Source organism: Centroberyx affinis, unplaced genomic scaffold, assembly GCF_046629955.1.
Source record: "Centroberyx affinis isolate AG114_WGS23_722 - 3 ecotype Tasmania unplaced genomic scaffold, CSIRO-AGI_Caff_v1 ptg000985l_1, whole genome shotgun sequence".
In the NCBI taxonomy this organism is placed as follows: domain Eukaryota; kingdom Metazoa; phylum Chordata; class Actinopteri; order Beryciformes; family Berycidae; genus Centroberyx; species Centroberyx affinis.
Window position 1 is genome coordinate 21,071 of NW_027279552.1, and position 13,106 is coordinate 34,176.

Consider the following 13,106-nt stretch of genomic DNA (forward strand, 5'->3'; position numbering starts at 1 on the left):
GCCCTGACAGATGTAAAGAGTATCAGCAAACAACATGCAGAATTCCCAATCCTGCCAATGACTTTCCATCTCCTCTAGCTGATGAAGACTTTGACATAATATGGAATGGCAGGTGGTTAAATGACATTATCACTGATTTGCATCATGAGCTTCTACAAACCAGTTGCAAAGATAGGTCTGTATTAATTTGCTCTGTCTCTTTAAAGTCAGCAGCTCAGGAGGGCTTTTTTGTGGTGACATTAGCAAGTCAAGAATCAGAAAACTGGTAGAAATATGATGAAGTGATAATACCAGTTCATAGGATTTCCCAATGGAATGTCATAGATATAGCGAGATAATAAGAGATTCCGAGTATTTATCTCTTATCTCGTATCATATCCCATTTGAACTTATTGTTAGCAGCAGGAGGCCTAGCAACAGGAGCTGGCCGTTTCAATCGACAGCTGACTCTGGAGTCAGTATTCTCTGCAGGTCCAAGTACTACAGCTATGTAACAGACACATTATATATACAGGTCCAAAATTGCCAAACTTACTTATTTACTTACAAACTGCAAAAGTCCCTGTAACATTTTTGCTGATGTTAGATTCTGCAATACTAAACATACTGAACTGCGCATGTTAAACCTGAGTTTGAGCCATAGAACAGAAATAGTAATTTTATCTCTCTTCAATTACCCTATATTACAACATGAAGTGTATCAGCAATATTCAGATATGGCTGCATCCCCAACCACAACACTGATTAGAGGAGTTTGATTTCCTCCTTAATGGCGGACTATCATGATGTGTGTGTAGTTTATTGTACTATTACTGCTGAACAATTCAAATGAACCAGAAGCTCTGCTCACCTCCACCTGCAGCTTCACTCGCAGTACCACACTTAAGAATTTTCACATGTGACAGCTGACTAAATCTTTTCAAACAAATACTGCAACTGTATGGTTTCACTCCTGTGTGGATTCTCATGTGTGTCGTCGAATTTACTTTTTCACTAATAGTTTTACCACTTACTGAGCAACTAAATGGTTTCGCCTCTGTGTGGAGTCTCATGTGTATCTCCACAGGTCTTTTTTCAGTGAAACCTTTACCACAAACTGAGCAACTAAAAAGTTTCTCTCCTGTGTGAAGCACCATGTGTCTTCAGATGTACTTTTATGCTAAAATTAAAAATTGATTTTGATAATCAAGCAATTGAGATGAAACACAGATTTCTCCAAAGGGGCTACAAGCCTGATACAGTTAACAAGGCTCTCAACAAAGCAAAAAACATAGATAGAGAACAGCTACTGACTAAGAAACAAAAGCCTCAGTCTGATACTAATAAACCTGTTTTTGTTACAAGATACAGCGGTCCAAATTAAACATATCATCCACAAATTTGGGATATTCTCCTCAGTGACAATACTCTAAGAGACATATTTTCAAATGGGCCAGGAATTAGTTTCAGAAGAGCCCCCATCATTCAGTACAAAGTGGTCACCAGCTATCTTCCTCCTGCCACAAAAAGAATCTGGTTATGTCCACCGGTAGGCAACCACAGCTGTGGTACCTGTAACCAATGCAGTAACATGGTAAAACAGACAAATTTATGGCTTTTAACATTCATTCGTTTATTAATTGCAACACTACTTTTGTAGTTTATAGACTTGAATGCCCTTGCGGGTGCTTTTACATGGGGAGAACTAAAAGGAAATTAAAAGTAAGAGTGGCAGAACACAAACTTGCCATTCATACCTGCAATCCTACGGAGCCCCTAAAGTCCCGAAAGGTGATATTTTTTTATTTTGTGCGCACAAGTTATTATCTTGTGCGAACAAGTTATTATCTTGTGGGAACAAGTTAATTATCTTGTGCGCACAAGATATTTATCTTGTGGGAACAAGTTAATTATCTTGTGGGAACAAGTTAATTATCTTGTGCGCACAAGATATACGGAGCCCCCAAAGTCCCGAAAGGTGATATTTTTTTATCTTGTGCGCACAAGTTATTATCTTGTGCGCACAAGATAATTAACTTGTTCCCACAAGATAAATATCTTGTGTGCACAAGATCCATATCTTGTGCGCACAAGATAATAACTTGTTCGCACAAGATAATAACTTGTGCGCACAAGATAAAAAAATATCACCTTTTGGGACTTTAGGGGCTCCGTACAATCCAGCTCATCCTATGGCTATTTATAACAAAGAAGCCAAACATTGCAATGAAAGTTCATTAAAGATATCAGGAATTGAACATATACCACGCTCTCAGAGAGGAGGAGATAGGCTAAAGTTGCTACTACAGAGAGAAACCTATTGGATTTATTCTCTGAAGGCAACTCAGATTCAAGGTTTAAATGGAGAAATTGATTTCTCACCATTTCTGTAATAACTTGTAGATAAAGGCTATAATTTCTTTTCTTTTTTTTTTATTCATCATAGTAGCTGTAATTCACATTTGAATAATAAATATACCTTAGGTGGCACTAAATATGATGGATTTCCTATGCTTTTTACTACTTTATAGATAACTATTGACAGAAACAATATTCATTCCTGACAAGTTTTTCTGTTTCTCCCCTTTAGGTGATTTTGAATGTTCAGAGTACTGATTTTTTGTCATCTTTGTTTTTTAACCTTTATTTCTATTATCTTCATAGGGTTCCTCTTATAGATTTGGCGTTTGTGTTAATATTTTTGCTCCTAGTAATTTGTGAGTACTCTATGTACATTTGATATTTGTAAATTTCTATTGATGTATATTAGATATTATATATTTCCTCCTTTTTCATTTTGAATCTTATGATTTGTCTGTTTCATCAGTGTGAAATAGACATGGTTAATTGCTGTTCTCTAGCCATTGATTACCTTTACATTTTTCAAGCTTTGATATCAGTCAAACATAAAATAATTTAAGCATGCAAGAAAATAACATGTCATGTCACTATACAAGTGTGTTCCAGTTCCATCCACAAGGGTCGGTTCTCGGCCCCATCCTGTTTACCCTCTACATGCTCCACCTTGGTCATGTCATCAGCAGACATGGGATGTCTTTCCAATGCTATGCTGATGATACCCAGCTGTACATCAAAACTGCCCCAAGCCCTTCTGCAGCCATGTCTGACCTCAGCACCTGCCTTGAGGAGATGAAGGCCTGGATGAGCAACAATTTCCTCCAGTGAAACAGCAGCAAAACTGAAGCTCTCCTTGTTGGCACTCCACACCAGGTTCAGTCATCTCCCACATCTCATCTCACCATTGGCAGCCAGGACATCCCCCTCTCCTCCTCAGTCACTTATCTGGGTGTTAGGTTTGACCCTCACCTGACTTTTGACCATCATATAAAACATCTGTGCAAAAGCTCTTTCTACCATCTCAAAAACATCTCCACACTCCGCCCCACTCTGACCCTGTCAGATGCAGAGAAGCTTGTCTGTTATGAAGGGTTTTAAGAAACTCTCTATGCTGATTCAGGATTGCTTACAGCCACCACTGGCACCCGGTCAGAGATGAATAAACATTAGATGTCCTTTCAAATCTTTATTTGACTCCATTTATATTGGGTTAGAATGGCATATTGTCTTGAGTGTGGTCTACAATGAGAAAAAGAAGCATACATTAATATCAATAAACTGCAATAATTTATAAACTACAAATAAATGTCATATACTAAGCAGAGTTCCACTACAATACAATGTACAGAGATGCAGTGAACGTCCACTAGAGGGCGTTTAATGATCACTAATGGCGTCCAGTAAGGCTAAACAGATGAATTACAGTCAGTTCCATCCAATACAATCTAAAGCAATCTGACATGTAACTTACTTGCAATTTCCACTTTAATGATTAACCTACAATAATAGACATAATAGTCTAATATTTAGCACAACTATAACAGGGTTGGCTTATGCACATGTGCTCTAGTAATATGAAAAGCATGGACATTACGCTATCGTTATCAACTTCAATTATCACCCAGTAAACATACCATGGACTATGACTAATATTTCAACATGAAATAAAGATAGGAAATAACTTCTTACTTTGTTCTAGTCACGCACACTCTGCATACAACTGGTAATTAACCCAATGGAGCATGTGAGGTAAGTTGCTTCCTCCTGAACTTGCTGCTATACTGAATAGCCCTTAATCAAATCCTATTCTAATTGGCTAACATAATATTATGATTGGGCCAATCACAGAACGTCTTATTAAACGAAATGAATAACACAAAGTTTCAGCTAGTCTTAAAGGGACAGATATTAATTCACTAGACCATTTTCAACATTGTCCATGCCTTTATCTCCCCAACACTGGACTACTTACTTACAAATACATTAACAGACAGGCACCTCCCTACCTACAAGAACTGATTACCCCACAAATCCTCCAGGCTCCTCCGGGCCCCCAGTACCAAGCTCCGCACCATGGGGGATCGGGTCTTGCTTGTGGAACAGCCTTCCTAACCATCTAAGAGCAGCACAGACCCTGAACTCTTTTAAGACAGGCCTAAAAACCTTTTTATTCAGGAAGGCTTTTTCATTTGAACTTTTGTTTGGGGATTGTTTTCTTCATTTTTGTTTTCTGTTTGTTTTTAACCCTGTAGTACTTTGAGATTCACTATGAATGAAAAGTGCAGTACAAATAAAATGCAATATTATTACGAATTAATACTATTATTTGTTATTATTTATTTTTAAAAAAATCTTTTAATGTGAGAATTATAAATTGCAGAATTATTTTTTATTCATATACTGTTCTTCAGTAATTATGTCAACATACAATGCATGCATACAATCAGAATATGTACAATGATCTGACAATAATAACACATTTTTAATTTGTCGTTTAGACACGTTTCAATGATTTTAGCAAATGCTTCTGATTTCCAATATGACACTATTTTGCAGAGTTAAATAAATTAGATTCAATTAGATTAAACTTTAGTAATCCCTGTGGGGAAATTGATCTGTTGCAGCAGTAAGTTGGTATAAAATAAAAGGTAAACAGGATATAAAAGAGAAAGAGCATTAACCATATTAACAAGAATCTGGAGTGTAATGTCTACTGTATTTAAACACTGTGTTTTTATGATAAGACATTCATTTTGCCAAGACGAAGAAAGGTAAAGAGAAGAGAAACTAATAACTGGGATTTTTTCATAGATAGATTTTCCAATTCTTCTCTCAATATAGAGCTGTATTGAAAAAAGATATGAATCTTTAATTGTGCTTCACAAGTGTGTAAAGTAAGCCCAAAGTGTTTTTTATGTTTTATTACAATTCACAAACAAGGCAAACAGTTGCCTGAAAAAATAGTAAAATATATAATCTACCCTGGACAGTGAAGATACACTGTCCAGTGAAAACCTTGGATCTCCAAAATGTCAGCTTTTCAGGAATAAGAAAAACAGCCTTTTTTCAGCCTGACCTCAGTGCATTTTTGAATTTATCTAATGGGTTTTGAAAGGATTTCATAAGACCAAGGGTGGTAGAATTTTCTCAACCCACAGAGAAGCGTAGAATCCTTCAACTGAAGTTAAAACATGAAAAATTTAACAAAAGATAACGTCAGAGAACATAAGATAACAAAAAGTGAATCCTCTCTAAGAAAAACTAGTGATTAGTCTAATCTGTGTGATTGACAGAAGAGATGATCAGAGGGGCGGAGTTTTTACCACCATAATTAAGACTGGGACTAAAGTATGGGTAGAGTTCCTCAGTGAAGGTGCAGCCAGTATAGGAGTAGATAAGAGCTGCAGCATCTACATCATAAAAGGAGACCAGACCCTCCTCATAATCCACAAACACCCCCACCTTCTGAGGCTTCGTTTTCAGAGAGAGAACAACACAAGGGTCAGAAAGAGCTTTGTACTCATTTCCATTCCTCAACCATATATTCCAGTAGCCATTCTTGGGGCTTGATATGATTTTTCCCTTCCTGTTGATCGACCCTCTGGCCACTCCTAAATCCCACTCAGTCTTCCCTTTAACCTGAACCTCGTAGTAAAATCGTCCTGAAGAGAAGCTCTGCTTTCCTAAGACACATGTACAAAAAGAAAATCTCTCTGGGTTGTCTGGGAGATTCTTCTTTATGTCACCATGATTTACTTGTTTCCCATCATCAGACAGGATGAGATTAGGATGTGCTGTATCAGGATCAAGAGTCACATCCACTGCATACTGCTGGACCCTCTTCAGCTCAGCCTCAAGCAGCTTCTCCATCTCTTCACTGAGCGTCTCCTCCAGCTGAGCCACAGCTCTCCTCACCGTCCCCTCATATGATGAGTGGACACTGACTTCTGTCCAGTTCTTGGTGTGTGGAGGAGTGTTCAGGGATGGGAAGCTTTGGAGGAGGTGGAGGTGGTCTTCAGTGCGTGAGAGCTGCTCCACCTCAGCAGTTCTCTTCATCAGCTCAGAGATTTCCTGTTCCAACTCTTTGATGAAGCCTTCAGCCTGTTTCTCTGTTGTTTTCTGCTTCTCTTGGATCGTCTCAATGAGCTCAGCCTGGCCTCTCTCCACAGACTGCATCAGAGCGGTGAAGACCCGCACACTGTCTGCTATCTCTCTGTCTGCATCTTCCTTGCTGAGCTCTACTGAGTGTTTGATCTCCTGAATCTTCAGTCGTCTCTCCTGGATCATCTGCTGAGTTTCAGCCTCCGTCTTCCCCAGCTCAGCCTTCTTTTCTTCATATTCTTCTTTCAGAGGAACAATATGATGTGGCTTGTGGTCCAAAACTGTGCAGACCATACATACACACATCTGGTCGGTCTTGCAGAACAGCTGGAGGAGTTCATCGTGATCTTTACAGATCCTGCCTTCCAGGTTCTCCACAGGATCGATCAGCTTGTGTCTTTTCAGGCCTGCGATTCTCTGATGAGGCTCCAGGTGAGTGTCACAGTAGGAGGCCAGACACACCAGGCAGGACTTCAGGGCCTTCAGTTTGGTCCCAGTGCAGACGTCACAGGGAACTGGTTCTCCTGGTTTGACACATTGTTGGTCTGAGCAGCTGCTGGCTTTCGTTTGAGCTGACTTTCTGAACTGAGCAGCCATCTCAGATATGAAAGTATTGACATGCAGCTCAGGTCTTCTGTCGAAACGCTTCTTACACATGGGACACTGGCACTGGGCATTAATATCCCAGTGCTGTGTGATACAGCTTTTGCAGAAGTTGTGTCCACATGGGATGGCGACTGGATCAGTGAACACATCCAGACAGATGGAACACAGAAACTGCTCTTCAGAGAGGAGACTGCTGGCAGCAGACATATCTAGACACTGAGACCTAAAGTGAAAGTGTGAAATGTCAACATTGTAATTACATAATTCTCTAATATCTACATAAAAATATCAAAGTTAGATTATTGGAATATTAGCAAATGTCATTTTGAGTCATGTAGTTAAATGGCACTTCATTTTAACCTTCATTTGACAAGTGTCAGTGCAAAATGAAAACAGGGAAACATCCTATCTGGATACAGCTCAATTATGTGTTATTGCTCTCTTTAAACACAGTAAATATTATCTGCTGTACTCACCTGTGTATGTCTAAGACTCTGCTGTATTTCTGAGACAGGCCTGATGAACCTAGTTTTATTTTTCTTTGGAGAGAAAGAGAGAGACTTTTCTCGTCTGCAGCAGTGCTGTGGCTCTGAGTTACTTTCAGTTTCAGCTCAGGAATGTGACGTTGAAACTCTCTTGTCTAGCCAGTGTTGCTCCGCCTCTTTCAGCTGGTGGATCCTGCCCTCTGGTGGCCATATTGGAGGTCCACAGCTCATGGCAACAGTGGCTGAGAACAGCTGATTGCATTTCTAATTTTATGACTTCAAGCTTTGATATCAGTCAAACGTAAAATACTTTAAGCATGCAGGAAAATAACCATACAAGCTTTTTCCACTGGATTATATTAATTTCAATAAGTTCTTTTAATGTGAGAAACATACTGTACTTACTTTACTTTGGCTCTTCGCTCCATCCGGGGCATGAGACATCTGCAGTAGCCCTCCACCTCCTTCTTTCTTTGGCAGCACGGTCAGCTTCACCCCAGGAAATCTTCATCTTTGTCAGCTGAGCCTCTGCTGTCCTGCGCCATGTTTAGGTCGGCCAGGTTTCCTTCTGCCAGGTGGTGCCTGTACACCACATACACACCTGCATCAGCATTCATTTCTATTTTAACATCTAGTCTGCACATAGAGATGTCTGTCTGTTGCTTCCCATGTGGTGTTAAATGTAATAGTATCACTCTATTGGTTTCAAGCACCAGTCACTGCCAGCATGCTGTCTGAAGGCCTACCGGTATTTGTAGTGGTAGTTTAGGATACAGCTCATTCACTTGTATAATCAATGTAGGGAGCATGCAGCACAACAGATTTGAAAGCAACTCACTGCAGAGTTAAGGGACTGTCTCAGAGCTGCATTAAAGGATACCTCACAGAGTTAGCTGGACAAACTGGACATGCACAAACTGTAAGGAAGTTTCCAGAATATAGCCATATAATATAGCTAGTATAATTGCATTAGCTGATAAAGACCCATTTGTATCTCTGAATACAAATCAGAATAATAGACTCAGTAACTTTTACTTTGAGGACATTTTAAATGAGCTACTTTTTACTTTTACTTAAGTAGATTTTTACACTAGTACTTTTACTTCTGCTGAAGTAAAATATCAGCAAAGTAACAGTACTTACTTGAGTAGGACATTCTAGTACTCTTTCAACCACTGGTTACTATATAGAGACATTAAATACATCTCAATATGAAACGGTAGGAAGCCTTTCAGTGTGCAGAAGAATACTGTATGTAGTACCCAAATGACAAAAAGTTACAACAGAGTAATTACCCCATTAACTTGAGCTTTTACTTTCAATATGTAAAGCTTTCAATAATACTGAAATACTGGTTCTAATATATTCTTGTACTGCTGTTTTAAAAAAATAAAACTTTCTGCATTTAACCTCACCTCTTATTTACTTTCCTGTTATTTTTCATTCATAGATGATAACAGGACTGTCACATGTATTGTCAGGACACTGTGCCTCTCACCTTTGCACTCCTTACCACTGGTTGCTTGTAATATTAGTGAACAGGGAGTTTAAGCTCATTTAAAGTGCACTTTTTGTAAGTCACTGTGGATGACAGCATCAGCTGCTGAACACCCTAATGTGCAAATGTAGTATGGATTACAGATTGTAATCACTAACGTAATCCCAGCAGAATTAATGTTGCATATTAAAATGATGTAAAAATATAAGGTGTGTGTGTGTGCAGAGAAAGAAGCAAATGGAAAGGTGGGGACCCTATAACCCCAACTGAGCTGCATACAGCATGAACTTTTAGAAAGTATATTGTATATTTATTTGATTTTCAACTTTAATTCCCACATATATGTACATTCTCATTTGGATCAGAAAAGCTGAATGCATTATGTTACAAATTGTGCCACCTAATTTAAAAAAGATCACACCTAAATTTACATATTCAATGTGATATTAAATATAATACTTGTCATTTTTGCTTTTATCAGCTCTGAACAAGGCCGAGATGTTGCTGTTTTGTTTTTTTCCATGTTTGATACATCACATCCAGTGTTAGATAAATGAGAAAAAAGGCAGCAGCGACAGGTATATTTAATTTTTCAAGCTTTGACCTCAGTCAAACGTTAAATAATTTAAACATGGAGGTAAATAACAGTCATGTAACCATACAAGTATGTTCCATTTGTTTTTATTATAAAAAAACCCCAAATATTTTAATGTGAAAAAAACAAATAAGTTTTATTTTTAATAAAATACTCTTCAGTAATTATGTCAACATACAATGCTCAGAATATGCACAGTGATCTGACAACAATAACAGATTTTATATTTGTCACTCAGACACATTTTAATGATTTTAGCAAATGCTTCTGATTTACAATATTACATTATTTTGCAGAGTTATTAAATTAGATTTGATTATATTAAACTTTAGTGATCCCTGTGGGGAAATTGATCTGTTGAAGCAGTAAGTTGGAATAAGATACATAAAAGGTAAACATATATAAATGAGAAAGAGCATTAACCATATTAACCAGAATCTGGGGTCTAATGTCTACTGTGTTTAAACACTGTTCTTTTTTATGATAAGACATTCATTTTGCCAAGAAGAAGAAAGGTAAACAGATGAGAAACATAAGTAGTTACTGGGCATTTTTCATAGATAGAGAGTTTTTCCAATTATTCTCTCAGTGTAGAGCTGTATTGAAAAATATATATTAATCTTCAATTGTGCTTTACAATTGTGTGAAGTGAGCCCAAAGTGTTTTTTATGTTTTATTACAATTCTTCAACATTAAAATGAATCTACCTTTAAAAAACTGTAAAATATAAGTACTTTCCTTGAATGTCGTCACTGTCCAGTGAAAACCTTGTATCTCCAAAATGTCTACTTTTCAGGAATAAGAAAAACAGCCTTTTTTCAGCCTGACCTCAGTGCATTTTTGAATTTATCTAATGGGATTTGAAAGGATTTCATAAGACCAAGGGTGGTAGAATTTTCTCAACCCACAGAGGAGCGTAGAATCCTTCAACTGAAGTTAAAACATGAAAAGTTAACAAAAGATAACATCAGATAACATAAGATAACAAAAAGTGAATCCTCTCTAAGACAAAACAGTGATTAGTCTAATCTGTGTGATTGACAGGAGAGATGATCAGAGGGGCAGAGTTTTTACCACCATAATTAAGACTGGGACCAAAGAATGGGTAGAGTTCCTCAGTGAAGGTGCAGCCAGTATAGGAGTAGATAAGAGCTGCAGCATCTACATCATAAAAGGAGACCAGACCCTCCTCATAATCCACAAACACCCCCACCTTCTGAGGCTTCGTTTTCAGAGAGAGGAGGACACCAGGGCCAGCAAGAGCTTCATACTCCTTTCCATTCCTCAACCATATAGTCCAGTAGCCATGCTTTGGTCTCAGTTTGATTTGTCCCTTCCTGTTGATCGACCCTCTGACCACTCCTAAATCCCACTCAGTCTTCCCTGTAACCTGAACCTCGTAGTAAAATCTTCCTGAAGAGAACCTCTGCTTTCCTAAGACACTGGCACAAGCAGAAAATCTCTCTGGGTTGTCTGGGAGATTCTTCTTTACATCACCAACTTTTGCTTGTTTCCCATCATTAGACAGGATGAGAGAGGGATGTGCTGTATCAGGATCAAGAGTCACATCCACTGCATACTGCTGGACCCTCTTCAGCTCAGCCTCAAGCAGCTTCTCCATCTCTTCACTGAGCGTCTCCTCCAGCTGAGCCACAGCTCTCCTCACCGTCCCCTCATATGATGAGTGGACACTGACGTCTGTCCAGTCCTTGGTGTGTGGAGGAGTGTTCAGGGATGGGAAGCTTTGGAGGAGGTGGAGGTGGTCTTCAGTGCGTGAGAGCTGCTCCACCTCAGCGGTTCTCTTCATCAGCTCAGAGATTTCCTGTTCCAACTCTTTGATGAAGCCTTCAGCCTGTTTCTCTGTTGTTTTCTGCTTCTCTTGGATCGTCTCAATGAGCTCAGCCTGGCCTCTCTCCACAGACTGCATCAGAGCGGTGAAGACCCGCACACTGTCTGCTATCTCTCTGTCTGCATCTTCCTTGCTGAGCTCTACTGAGTGTTTCATCTCCTGAATCTTCAGTCGTCTCTCCTGGATCATCTGCTGAATTTCAGCCTCCGTCTTCCCCAGCTCAGCCTTCTTTTCTTCATATTCTTCTTTCAGAGGAACAATATGATGTGGCTTGTGGTCCAAAGCGGTGCAGAGCATACATACACACATCTGGTCGGTCTTGCAGAACAGCTGGAGGAGTTCATCGTGATCTTTACAGATCCTGCCTTCCAGGTTCTCCACAGGATTGATTAGCTTGTGTCTCTTCAGGCCTGCGATTCTCTGATGAGGCTCCAGGTGAGTGTCACAGTAGGAGGCCAGACACACCAGGCAGGACTTCAGGGCCTTCAGTTTGGTCCCAGTGCAGACGTCACAGGGAACTGGTTCTCCTGGTTTGACACATTGTTGGTCTGAGCAGCTGCTGGCTTTCGTGTGAGCTGACTTTCTGAACTGAGCAGCCATCTCAGATATTAAAGTATTGACCCGCAGCAGAGGTCTTGTGTTGAAAAGCTCGTTACACACTGGGCACTGGGCATTAATATCCCAGTGCTGTGTGATACAGTTTTTGCAGAAGTTGTGTCCACATGGGATGGCGACTGGATCAGTGAACACATTCAGACAGATGGAACACAGAAACTTTTCTTCAGAGAGGAGACTGCTGGCAGCAGACATATCTAGACACTGAGACCTAAAGTGAAAGTGTGAAATGTCAACATTGTAATTACATAATTCTCTAATATCGGCATAAAAATATCAAAGTTAGATTATTGGAATAAAATTAAAACAGGGAAACATCCTATCTGGATACAGCTCAATTATGTGTTATTGCTCTCTGTTTAAACACAGTAAATATTATCTGCTGTACTCACCTGTGTATGTCTAAGACTCTGCTGTATTTCTGAGAAAGGCCTGATGAACCTAGTTTTATTTTTCTTTGGAGAGAAAGAGAGAGACTTTTCTCGTCTGCAGCAGTGCTGTGGCTCTGAGTTACTTTCAGTTTCAGCTCAGGAATGTGAGGTTGAAACTCTTGTCTATCCAGTGTTGCTCCGCCTCTTTCAGCTGATGGATCCTGCCCTCTGGTGGCCATATTGGAGGTCCACAGCTCATGGCAGCAATGGCTGAGAACAGCTGATAGAAAGCTGGTAGAAAAACTGGTAGAAATATGATGAAGTGATAATACCAGTTCATAGGTTTTCCCAATGGAATGTCATAGATATGGGGAGATAATAAGAGATTCCAAGTATTTATCTCTTATCTCGTATCATACCCCATTTGGACTCATTGTTAGCAGCAGGAGGCCTAGCAACAGGAGCTCGCCGTTTCAATCGACAGCTGACTGGAGTCGGTATTCTCTGCAGGTCCAGGTATTACAGCTATGTAACAGACACATTATATACACAGGTCCAAAATCGCCAAACTTACTTACTTACTTACAAACTGCAAAAGTCCCTGTAACCTTTTCTAACATTTTTGCTGATGTTCGATTCTGTAATACTG

The 13,106-nt window shown here is 39.4% G+C and overlaps 2 protein-coding genes across 2 annotated transcripts; both read right to left on the reverse strand.

The window, feature by feature from the left end:
- Window positions 1–5,220: 5,220 nt before the first annotated feature.
- LOC139646513 (E3 ubiquitin-protein ligase TRIM39-like) lies at window positions 5,221–7,632 on the reverse strand. The gene is made up of 2 exons (XM_071522412.1): window positions 7,521–7,632; window positions 5,221–7,267 (listed from the first exon to the last, which is right to left on the reverse strand). Exon 2 carries the CDS (start codon window positions 7,249–7,251, stop codon window positions 5,611–5,613), a length of 1,641 nt encoding a protein of 546 aa, XP_071378513.1. The 5' UTR covers window positions 7,252–7,267; window positions 7,521–7,632; the 3' UTR covers window positions 5,221–5,610.
- Window positions 7,633–10,094: 2,462 nt separating this feature from the next.
- On the reverse strand, window positions 10,095–12,601 carry LOC139646517 (E3 ubiquitin-protein ligase TRIM21-like). The gene is made up of 2 exons (XM_071522416.1): window positions 12,479–12,601; window positions 10,095–12,297 (listed from the first exon to the last, which is right to left on the reverse strand). Exon 2 carries the CDS (start codon window positions 12,279–12,281, stop codon window positions 10,647–10,649), a length of 1,635 nt encoding a protein of 544 aa, XP_071378517.1. The 5' UTR covers window positions 12,282–12,297; window positions 12,479–12,601; the 3' UTR covers window positions 10,095–10,646.
- Window positions 12,602–13,106: the final 505 nt, after the last annotated feature.

What these genes read in the sequence shown, in the direction of transcription:
- LOC139646517 (XM_071522416.1), bottom strand. Translation starts at nt 12,281, where the DNA reads ATGTCTGCTGCCAGCAGTCTCCTCTCTGAAGAAAAGTTTCTGTGTTCC.
- LOC139646513 (XM_071522412.1), bottom strand. Translation starts at nt 7,251, where the DNA reads ATGTCTGCTGCCAGCAGTCTCCTCTCTGAAGAGCAGTTTCTGTGTTCC.